Source organism: Macrobrachium nipponense, chromosome 3 (assembly GCF_015104395.2).
Source record: "Macrobrachium nipponense isolate FS-2020 chromosome 3, ASM1510439v2, whole genome shotgun sequence".
Taxonomy (NCBI): Eukaryota; Metazoa; Arthropoda; class Malacostraca; order Decapoda; family Palaemonidae; genus Macrobrachium; species Macrobrachium nipponense.
The window spans coordinates 123,310,109-123,322,413 of record NC_087202.1 but is presented as its reverse complement, the minus strand read 5'-3'; the positions used below and the strand labels follow the sequence as shown (position 1 = coordinate 123,322,413).

At 40.2% G+C, this 12,305-nt stretch overlaps 1 protein-coding gene across 1 annotated transcript in view; it reads right to left on the bottom strand.

Annotated features, from left to right (window-relative positions):
• Positions 1 to 8,270: 8,270 nt before the first annotated feature.
• LOC135222022 (uncharacterized) overlaps positions 8,271 to 12,305 on the bottom strand; it is an 18,333-nt gene continuing 14,298 nt past the window's right edge. The window contains exons 6-8 of the mRNA XM_064260148.1: positions 10,870 to 11,079; positions 10,436 to 10,631; positions 8,271 to 10,112 (exon numbers count right to left, since the gene is read on the bottom strand). Of these exons, the coding sequence (XP_064116218.1) occupies positions 9,968 to 10,112; positions 10,436 to 10,631; positions 10,870 to 11,079 (551 nt within the window). The 3' untranslated portion in view covers positions 8,271 to 9,967. The remainder of the gene's footprint in view (positions 10,113 to 10,435; positions 10,632 to 10,869; positions 11,080 to 12,305) is intronic.

Sequence of the window (12,305 nt, the reverse complement as noted above, 5' to 3'; positions counted from 1 at the left end):
CCGAACGGATTAACAGCTCTCCCAGGGCTCGCCTAGGATTAGATCTCTTTTACGTGGCTAGGAACCATTTAGTTACTTAGCAACGGGACCTACAGCTTATTGTGGAATCCGAACCACATTTTATCGAGAAATGAATTTACAATCATCAGAAACACATTTCTCTGGTTCCACGTTGGCAGAGAGGGGAATCGAACACGGGACTACCGAATCGGTAGGCGAGCACGTAACCCAATCTTCCAACGTGGAACTACAAGCCAATGCAAATCCCATGAATATGATCTGGTAATTCGATCATTTTTGAAATTTCGACTTTAAATTCCTTTGAATTTTCAGCTAGACAACTACTGTCTAGATTCTAGATTCTAGAAGCAGGATTTTATTGGTTCGAAGTACCGTCAGGTCACCTCATGTGGTGCACTGTAGGCATTACTTATGGTTCTTTGCAACGCCCCATCCTTCGGCCCCTAGCTGCAACCCCTTTCATTCTTTTTACTGTACCTCCTTTCAGATTCTCTTTTTTTCCATCTTACTTTCCACCCTCTCCTAACACTTGATTCATAGTCCAACTGCTCTGAGGTTTTCCTCCTGTTACACCTTTCAGACCTTCATACTGTCAATTTCCGCTTCAGCGCTGAGTGACCTCGTAGGACCCAGTGTTGTTAGGCCTAAATTCTATATTCCGTCGTGTATAGAAAGTGATGTTCGTGAGGATGTTATGGTGACCAGCCATTTCATTTGTGAGTGAAACCCCAAGATGAAAAGGGATGATGACCTGGGTTAAGCCTTAGTAAAACCCAACCTCAGGTTAAACGCTTGACCTGGTGAAACAGGGGCTCTGTCTGTCTGTCTGTCTCCAGGAAACAGTCTCTGTACCCCGCGGGTTCATTCCTGTGGGCTTGTTCCACATGAATAGGGTTCCCATCTTCAGAATAATAATAATAATAATAATAATAATAATCAATAATAAATAATAATAGTTGTTCAGACGATGACGATACCATTCTAGTGTAAGTTCTGCCAAAGGCAGATCCAAACTGGAAGCCCTCGTAATTTAAAGGTCTCTGGTGTCCTAAGCATGGCATTACTTTTTTATTTGCGAAAAACTCTCTATCGCGAGAGTATATATAATGTTCTAAGAGGTACACAATAAAAAAAATTTTTTTTTGCGAGTTCGTGCATAATTTCAAAACCCTTTACAAAGCTTTCGAACCCTTCCCTTAGGTTCCATCTTCAGTCGAGATGAACCCAGGGAAGGGTTCGAAAGCTTTGTAAAGGGTTTTTAAATTATACACGAACTCAACATTTTTCATTGTTGTGGCCCTCTTAGAACATTACTGTTTATCTTCGATGCCATATCTTTGTAGAGGTTATGCCATATATACTTTCCGTTAAAACATCCTCCACTGAGGGGAAAAAAATACAAAATAGATAAAAAGAAAAAATCGAACGGGATGTTATCTATGGATGCTCCTCAGACGAGACTTGTTATTCGTCCTAGATATGGTCAACCCATTTAACGGCTGGTTATCATCTAACGATACGGCGACGTCGCTGTGATTTCAGTCGTTACGTAATTCAGTTACGATGTACATTCTTTAGCGTTGTATCATTTTTACACCAAAGGTGGCATAGATTTGAGCAAAATAGCAGTTCTTCTTCATTATGAAGCAGATTCATTGCCCCGTGATGCGACAGAATATCATTGCAGCGAGAAATGCTCGCAATTGCCTGTCAGTAATAAAGAGGTCTTATAACAAAATGCTTTTTAATTTTATATATATATATATATATATATTATATATATATAGATATAATATATATTATATATATATATATATATATATATATATATACATTATATTATTTATATTGGGCTTAATTTTCTAACACGGCATTTCACTAAACCGCCCGCTAAGTGAAAAAGAATTAAAATATAATATATAATATATTCAACTTGCCAATCATTTGAAGCGGGAATGCCTCTGTTTTGTCAAGGAGGGCAATAGACGAAAAGGGAATCAGTTTCCCATCCCTTCGACGTTATATATCGTTATGCAACCCCAGGGAAAAGTTAGACATCATGTTCTCATATTGAATGGTTCTTTGAGAACGGTGGAAATGCCTTAATTTATAAGGGGGAGCAGTAGTACAGTGATAGAAAAGGTCCACACATTTTAGAAAACGAAACCGGACAGCCCAAACATTCGGAAAATGAATTTAAAAAAGGAAGGAAAACATTATCAGCGGGATTAACAGAGAAATGCGATGCTCAGTCACTGACCATAAGGGACTGCAATCCCAAAATGTAGCAGTCGGTCTTCCAAATGGGGTCTAATTAGTGCTTGTCTGTATTTTTCCAAAAAACTGTCTGGCACCATCTACATTTAATATAAATTAGTTTTAGCACACATCTTGGACATTTCCAGTGGCATTGTATAGACTTGATAAGATTCAGTAGTCGTATACATTTTTGTCAGGAATCTATTCATGGGAAGACCTGCAATGTTGGAATCTATTTAAGAGAGGATCTGCAATGTTGGAATCTATTTAAGAGAGGACCTGCAATGTTGGAATCTATTCAAGAGAAGACCTGCAATGTTGGAATCTATTCAAGAGAGGACTTGCAATGTAGGAATTTATTCAAGAGAAGACCAGCAAAGTTGGAATCTATTCAATTGAAGACCTGCAATGTAGGAATCTATTCAAGAGAAGACTTGCAATGTAGAATCTATTCAAGAGACGACCTGCAATGTTGGAATCAATTCCAGAGACGACCTGCAATGTTGGAATCTATTTAAGAGAGGACCTGGAATGGAATGTTGGAAAGGAGTTGGAGTAGATTAACAACAGCTGCAAGTGGCCTGTGGAGCTATCACTCCAATAGGAGGGACCTTGGCTGGACGTTTCACATTGATTAGGAAGCCAACATTGGCCGATATGCCAAAGATACCACGAAGAGCTTATCGCGTTGCCTTATCTTGCAAACTGATAAGGGAAGTCTTGATGATTCTTCTGATTGACAATTAATGGCTTTTAAATGATTTGGAAAAACCAATCTCATTCAAAATTTGAAAAGTGCATATAAACAAGTTGCTTTTCAGTCAAAGGTGTATGCTAACTTTAATTTTTTGTATGTAACTTAATGAAGTTTTTTTTTTCATTCGATTCGATCTTGTTTATTTATAGATGAGTTTAAATAGCTTTAGTACTCAATAGACAAAGACGAACTGTTATTTGGTCATGCAGGTATGGAATTGGGTCTGGAACGAATGGCCGAGATATTCGAAGAGGACCTTGAAAAACATGGTCGGGAGAGTTAAGGTAATTCTCACAGCTGTCTCCTGACCATCGGATTTAGCGATTCTAACAAATCTCTGAATGTGCATCTCATCCAGCACGAAGGACCCGTCTGAAATTCTGCATTAAGGTCTTCTCTGTACCTTTTTTCATCCACAATTCTTCTGGTGCCCTCCAGAACCCAGCTGGCACTTGCTGATTCTCTACTTGGGTGATCTGGAGGATCTGTCAAGTCCATCTCTATGTCCCCTACATGACTATCTCATCTGCATATAGAGCATCCGTAATTTTCTCTATGGTAACATTTCTCGCTCAATCCTGCCAACCGACTCCTAAAGTTCTCATCGGTGCCTTTGTTCTGAAATCTACAAATTCTTTTCCACTTGGTGTCTTGTCCTCGTTACTCCTGTTTACCTTAGATTTACCTTGAGAGTCCCACCTCTCCAGATATAAGGGGCATTCTCTCAAGCAAGCTTTGTAAATCTCTTGGTTAGTGACGTGGGATGCCACTCAGATGTTGCGGGTTCTTGTCTCCCCCAGGCCGATGGAAAATCACTGGCTCTGTATCATAATCAGTTACTGTTGCAGTGGTGGGGGGTCTTTAGCGGTGAGAGGTTGGAACCAACATTCTTTGGAAACTTGAATTTTAAGCCACTGGCCCCTTTAGTGGGCTTGTGCCGTGTGAACAGGTTTCTTCTACTGAAAAAAATTAATAATAATGAAGAAGAAGAAAGATTTGGGATAGGCAAGTGGAAATTGGACCCATAATCATAGGGACACTGAGTATGATCCCAAGATCCCTGAAAAGAAATCTGGAAAAACTAGAGGCTGAAGTAGCTCCAGGACTCATGCAGAAGAGTGTGCTCCTAGAAACAGCGCACATGATGAGAAAAGTGATGCAACCATGAACCCCACACTATAAATACCACCCAGTCGAATAGTATGACTGTGATAGACAAAAAATAATAAATAAATGGTTAAAACAGTATCATTGAAGTATTCTAAATCTGCCCAGCTTCGATCTTGATACCAATCTAAGCATATTCCGTCTCAAACCCTTTTTTGTTTTGTGAAGATCTGCTAATCTATGTAAAACATGAGATAAAACAATCCACATGACCACCCTGAGAACATAAAATATGCATATTTTTTCGTCATCTATTGCCCTTTAAGGTCGTGACCTTTTTGACATTTTTTTCGTATATTCTGGAAATCAATCTTTCCAGCACCATTGATTCTGCAGCCTTCGAATGACTTTGACTTCCATTTGCAGTTACAAATATTCCTCCAGCGCTGGAAGTTTATGCTATCTCAATTGTTATTTTGATAATCAACAAAAAGCGTAAGGTGGACAATAAGCAGAATAACAAAGGGGGGGAGGGGAGCCGAGGCTAAGATGGTGAAAAATCTACAGTTTAATAAGTGAAAGCCAATGCTTGTTTTGGAGTGAACGTCTCTGACAAAGGGGAACTGCTCTCAAATTTCTGAAACTGTTTCGCCTTGGTTAATAGAATGGACTACAATATGCAATTGAGATCGAGGGCTAAGCACTGGGTCCTATGCGGTCATTCAGCACTGAAAGGGAAATAGGCAGTAAAAGGTTGGAAAAGTGCAACAGGAGGAAAACCTCAAAGCAGTTTCACTTTGAAATCATTCTTTGAAGGGGTTTGAAAGTAAGATGGAGGAAAGAACAGGAATGGAGGTGCAGTAAAAGGAATGAAAGGTACTGCAGCTAGGGGCTGAACGGACGCTGCTAAGTAGTGCCTACAGTGTACCACGTGAGGGGCACTGACGTGGCACTGTGGTTAAGGGATTCATTAGGTTTATCAACCCGTCAAATAGTTTACACACACACACACACACACCAGGAGTGCCATTTTTCTCTAATGACCCGCACAGTTTTATTTCTAATTAAGAATTCTACTTCTTTCTCAAAATATAAACTTTCCCTATAAAAGAATAATTTTTTCAGTCATATCGTTAGGAAATGCAAATTTTGACAATCGGTCTGACGAGGAATACGAGTGAAGAGGAATTACGTCGTGTAACCTTTTGCAATTCTTGGCATTCTTCATGGACAGAGCCTGAGTTCTGATAAACACGTCGAAGCCGCCATAATTCATTTTGAAAGATTTTGCTGCCAATTGCTATGACGGGATTGTGATTACGTTGGATATCCTGATTCGCTGAAGTGAGTGAGCGTTCGATAAGTAATCAGTGCCTTAGGTTCCCTTAAGTGGATTGCTGTATCTTCAGGAGGATTGATCTGTGATAGCATGAAGATTATTACCTCTTGAAGAGGCCTCACGGGAGTCCGTGAACTTTGCGCCATGCCCACGGGGCGTGGGGCACAATCACAGTCTCTTTAATGCCCCAAATTCTTCTGTTCGGTCTTTCAGAAACGTGCCAGTAAATCCCTCCAACTTTTCTGGGTTTTTTGGTTTTCTGAAAAGAAAAATATTTTACCTGCTTCATCTGTCCGTCCGCACTTTTTCTGCCGCCCTCAGATCTTGAAAACTGCTGAGGCTAGAGGGCTGCAAATTGGCATGTTGATCACCCACCCTCCAATCATCAGACATACCAAATTGTAGCCCTCTAGCCGCAGTAGTTTTTATTTTATTGAAGGTTACGCTTACCCATAATCGTGCGTCTGGCAACGATATAGGCCAGGCTACCACCGGGCCGTGGTTAAACTTTTAGTGGACCGCGGCTTATACAGCATTATACTGAGACCACCTAAAGATAGATCTATTCTCGGCGTTCTTAATTATACGCTGTACAGAAAACTCGATTGTGCCGGAGTTGTTTGCTTCGGGTTGTCTTTATATCTGGAATGTAGTTTGCCAAAGGTCTATCTGCGCTATTTCTGATGTCTAATCACATGCTTTGTTCACATAAACAAAGTAAATTACAAGTGCTTAAGTCCAAGTCTTTTAAACGAAGTCAGGATGACGGTGGCATTGCGTCTATAGCTGCTACTTCTTCCGCGCTTGCTTTAAAACGTAGATATTAACCGCGCGAAATCGCCATACATCTTCATTTACCTAACGATTAGATTTAGAGGACTGACACAGCAATGGTTATACCAGATGATTCTCTCCAGCTTTCCTCTGCCAAGCATCAGCCTAAGTATCATCAGGGTATGAAACTGAATTTGGCATAAGTCGGTAAATTACGGACATGTGTGTAATTACAAACTTGGCAGTGGATTTCCATTGTTCACGAAAATGGTTTAGTACTCGCGGGACCCACTGTCCTGAGTACTCTTTATGTTGAGAGAGAGAGAGAGGAGAGGAGAGAGAGGAGAGAGAGAGAGAGAGAGAGAGAGAGAGAGAGAGAGAGAGGTATCGCGTGTCCGTGTCCAGATTTGGTGCAGCTGTGATATCGTCGAAATTTGTGTATAAATTTTTGTTCTGTATAGTGATGTGATGTTTAACTTTCTTTGCATCTTATACTGCGCTGCATAATAAATAAAAAAATTTGATTTTGATAAAGTAAAAGGAAAATCATGCAACATACATTGGCTCGTCATTGCTTTGTGTTCCTCGGTAGGATCTCAAAGAAGAGTAGTAGGCCTAACGCTAGTACATTTGCTCTCCTTCCAATTCTGGTTGGCTGAATTCCGTCCTCCCCCAACTATCCGGTGAACCAACCCGTCCTTTATGGCAGTGGAGTGCATTTTAAGAATTCGTTATTATTATTATCAGAGAAACAAATCCACAATTATGTATGGCTAAATATACTTTAAAAATAAATCTCTACAGAGAGCTCTTGGGAGTCTTCGTCTCCTCTATCCTAAATATATATGTACCCATACATTACTGTGGATTTGTTTTTTCATTCCAAGACTCACTCCTGCTATCCAGTAGTTTTATAACCTATATATATATATATATATATATATATAGATATAGATATATATATATATATATGTATATACATAACACATATATATATAGATATATATAATACATTTATATAGATATATAATATATAATATACATATATGTTATTTTACAATGTTTATTTCATCTGCACGACCAAAGACATAAAAATTAAGATAAAAAGGAATTATATTTACTGAGAAATGTTATTTTGAAGGTTAAGACAGAAAGCGGAAAGAATATAAAAAATGTAATATTCTGGCAAGAAAGAATTATATACAAAAAAACCATTGAATGCTAAATATAAAGAATACATCTACCTATGCTTGTTGCGGTAAGAAATCTGTTTTTTAAGTCTTGTCACGTAATTCTGTTAAAAGAACTTATAGGTGTGAATATATATCAGTCATAGACTTAAAGTATTGACTTAGAAGGTAAGATGCAGTTGAATAAGTAATAAAATTTGAGGTACATGGTGGAGTGAAATTCAAACGCATTAGGTTCTATAGGCCTACCTTCAGAATCACCTCTGTTTCACACAGCTCTGAGGCCATGCTATAGTAGACTCACATCAACCGTGCATTTGATGTCTAGGCCAGTCCCTTACGACGCTCCTGATTGGCTGTCGATAAGCCAATGGCAGGGCTGGAAACTCTCAGTCTTTCTCGAGAGTTCACATGGGTAGGATCCATGTTCCACCTCTCCTGAGGGATACGTCCTTCAAAAGTATCCCTCAAGAGAGGTGGAACATACATCCTGCCTATGTGAACTCTCGAGAGAGACTGAGAGGTTCCAGCCCTGTCATTGGCTTATCAATAGCCTAGACATCAAATGCACGGTTGATGTGAATCTACTATAGGATCTGTGTCAGTGCTAAAAGAGATCGTAATATAAACCAGTATGTTAAGAATGCAAATTCTGTTTATATTCTTTCAGCCAGACCTCGTTTAATCGTAACAACTACTATAATCTTTAGTCTGGGTGTATGACTATTCTCTGTTAAAGAATTTCCCCTTAGCAATGATTAGTGGAGTATGATACCAAAATCACAGGCGACGTTAGAAGAAAAATGGATAATGAAAGAATTCAATTTATTATTTATATATGAAAACTTGAAACATAAAGCTCTATATATCTACAAAATATTGGTTCCTGTTTCCCAGGCGAGGCAGTCTCCAAATAGGAGGATTTCGTCACTCAAACAAAAGTTTTGAAGAAGAGATAAAAAGCCGTAGAAGCGAGTTACGCATTCTTTCCAGAATCCTGGTTTATTATTCTGTAAAAGATAACTCTATTGTTACGGCTTTGTCTGTCCATCGGCACTTTTTCTGCCCGCCCTCAGATCTTAAAAACTACTGAGGCTAGAGGGTTGCAAATTGGTATTTTGATCATCTGCCCTCCAGTCATCAAACACACCTAAATGCAGCCCTCTAGCATTAGTAGTTTTTATTTTATTCAAGGTTAAAGTTTGCCCTGGATCGTGCATCTGACAGCGCTTTCCGAAGCCATGGGACGCGTTATCGCTCAACATTATCACTCTACCGCACCTGGGAAGCAACTGGAGAGCTGCCAGTGGTAGTTGATGGTTTTATACAGCATTATACATTGTACAGAAAACTCGATTTTCGGCGCGTTTTCTACTTGGTTGTCGTCAACAACGCTTAGAAAATTTAGTGTGTGTACAAAGGGAATTCAAACGAGTTCATAAAACAGAGCTGCCTAAAAATGATAAAAACAAATTGAGAGTTTGTGTACACTTTTCTTCACCGCCGAAGAGAGCCTTAACCTCCCGTAATTACATTTCGCGCTTCTCTAAATACATTTTCCTTAAGGAAAACGATAGAAGGCCCGACACGATACAAGATTATTAGACAATTTTCTGGTGACCTCTGGAACCTCACTTTCAAATCCAATGACCACCTGGATCAAGAACCGCACGTTACAACGGGTAACACGTCTCCACCACCCGGCATTTAAGTGTTAAAGGGCAGGTGACTATGCCCATGATAGACCTCCGTCCTAAGCAGAATGTGGTCAACTGGAGATAAGGGTCTGAACATGGCATATTCTCTCCTGGTTAGTATTTGTACAGATGGAGATCATTGTAGATTAGTAACAAACATATTTCTCGGGTATATCATATTGAATTAGCTCTAATTACTATTTACACCACTATGATTGTCATTCCAGAATTTCCCCTCGTTATGTCATAGAAATGTTACGACTATTGAGCACAAGTCTATGTTTTCCATTAAGTTGTCTACATCGTTACAATTCATGTCTCAAAGTACTACCATTTACAAGCAGATATCTGGAGAAACCGTCACTATGCAGCGCGTAAATGAAGCAAAACTTTTCTGGGCACTGGGCACTGGGCACTATGGTCTTGAATAAATAGATGCAGTTTGCTAAGTTGCTGGCTGCAGTTAATGTGAAGGTGATCTGGAATCATGTCCGAGAGAAGTCTGGGAGAAAATCCTCATATGTCCTCGCAGAATTTGTAATTCCAGAACGTTCCGATCACTGAATGGTTAGCCTCTTCTAGCAGCCCTGCCCCTGTTGAAGAAGTCCTTGACAGAAAGTAAATTTTGGGGCTTTGTAATGTGATCCTTCTTCTAACTCGAAAAAAACTCTGTGAATGTTAATGTCTGGCAGTAGATCCTGTCACCGTCGCCAATTATGTAGTATCCCATTCTTCAATGTCGGCATCTCCTCTGCCCCAAAGTGTGCCTGGACGGTCGTTCAAATCTGCGATGCAATTTTGAGAACGAACGGAGGACGGTTAATTAACCGTAGAAATTGTTGAAACAAGTGTTACCGAAAGACTGGGTGATGATGCCCATGACGGCTGAGGCCGTCGAAGCTATGCCCCCGATGACGCCCACGATGATGATCTCCCATAGCAAGATCCTTTCCCACAGGGGTATCGACCTAAAAGACAGAAATGAAGCGATCAGCTGATATTTCTAATTCTGGAATTTCCGACGTTACTTCGGAATGCTGGGTGATGAGGGAATACTAGAACGAGCTCTTGCCCAAGGGCTGCCTCTAAGACTAGTAAAGCTTTAAAAGGGAATAAGGGACCTGTTGTGGACCTGTGGATTTCATCTAACAAACCAACTAAAAAGTTTGACAGATGAGTCACATTTCGAGATTCGTAGCATTGGTTTTCAAATAGGAATGCAAAACTTGTGTGGGATCAATCTAAATCATAAGCTGTCAGGTGAGTGATAAGGTAACGGCCCCCTGCTTACCTCTCTGGCCACGAGGGCTCTTTCTCCATGTCGACGAGTTTCATGTACATCAGCGGAGGCAAGACGAAGGTGCACAACGTCACCGTGGAGCCGCCGATCAGGTTGAGGATCATCCCGAAATCCGGCACCGCCAGACCAACGAGCACCTCGAAGATGACGATTCCCGACCGGAGGAGAATGCGAGGCAGCCCGAACTCTGAGAGAGAGAGAGAGAGAGAGAGAGAGAGAGAGAGAGAGAGAGAGAACATCAAAATTCGGGGTGCTGTCTTTTAAAAAGTAAGAGATCATTATATTCTCAAACATGTGCAAATCAGGAAGCAAGTTGATTTGGAAAGATTCAGAATAACTTCATTTTGATCTTTCCAGTGAGAAACTGGAAAGATGAATCTCTGTCACAATGATGAGCCATCGCCACCACCATTTGGGTCACTTACTGCCTTCTATGTTGAGGAGCCCCTCGAAGGTCTGGCCTATAGGGTTGAAGGTGATGAGGTAAGTTCCGAAGAGGTTGAGGATCTCCATGACGATGGCGGCTTTGATGACGGGATTGTTGATATCTACGGAAAGAAGGACGTTGTCCTGCACGTCGAAGCCCTGCACGACATATCCTGCCACTGCTACAGGCAGGTATAAGGACAGCAGACCTGTTGAACAAAAAAAGGAAAGAAGTAGAGGAAAAATATCCATGCATATATAAGACAATGTTGTCGGATGACTAACACTATACGTTTGACACCAGTCCTTAAATAATCAACTTAGGGGCAGTGCCATCAGTGCACCTCACGCGGTGCCCTGTAGGCATCACTTGAGGCTCTTTGCAGCTTCGCTTCCTTAGGCCCTTAGCTGCAGACCTTTTCATTCCTTTTACTAATCCTCCGTTCATATTCTCTTTCTTCCATCTGACTTTCGTCGGCCCTCTCCTAACAGTTGCTTCATAGTGCAGCTGCTTTGAAGTTTTCCCAGGGGGTTTCAACCTTTTTCTCCCCCCCCCCCCCCCTTCCATCTTCCCTTTCGGGCATTTGTAATGTCACTAATGTACCCCCTTCACTTTGTATAACGTGGAAAACAAAACCAACTCGGAAAAACATTCCATTCTGCATATTTGCAAGTACTGTACGGAAGAGAAGTAAGTACAGTATATAACTCTCCTGCCATAACCAATAATATTGTAAACAAAGAATTTAAAAGATGATAAATAAATAAAAATAAATAAATAAATAAAGACAATTTTTTATAATTATTTACCTCTGGCTATGCATTAAATGTTCAAGGTTATGGTACTGAGCTACAAAAACCAAATACGTTCTATTACATCAGCTGCAAAGGGAGTCAATGAAATGGCAGAAACTGTTTTCAATAACTATCCTAGTTGGCCGAGGAGCAGTTTTTCCTAAAGCACATTTAAGGTCGGCATCTAACATTCATTCGAGTGCCATGGGGAGCGCGTACCCCCTCACAGACCCTCGGCGTACCCCTACCCCAGGTTGAAAATCCCTGTGCTACGCCTTTCAACCTTTACTCTCACTTCCCTTTCAGGGCTGGATGACCTCGCAGGTCCCAGCGCTTGGCATCAGGCTTAAAGCTCCTATGCCAGCTCCAATTCATTATTATTATTATTATTATTATTATATTATTATTATTATTATTATTATTATTATTATTATTATTATTATTATTATTCAGTAGATGAAACCTATTCAAATGGATCAAGTCCACCAAAGGGGCCACTGACTTAATATTGAAGCTTCCAAAGAATATTAAGACGTTCATTAGGAAGAAGTAAGAGGAAGTAAAGGGAAATACAGAAAGAAGAGATACCACTTATTAAAAAAAGAAAAATAAGTTGATAAATAGCTAAATAGATATAAAA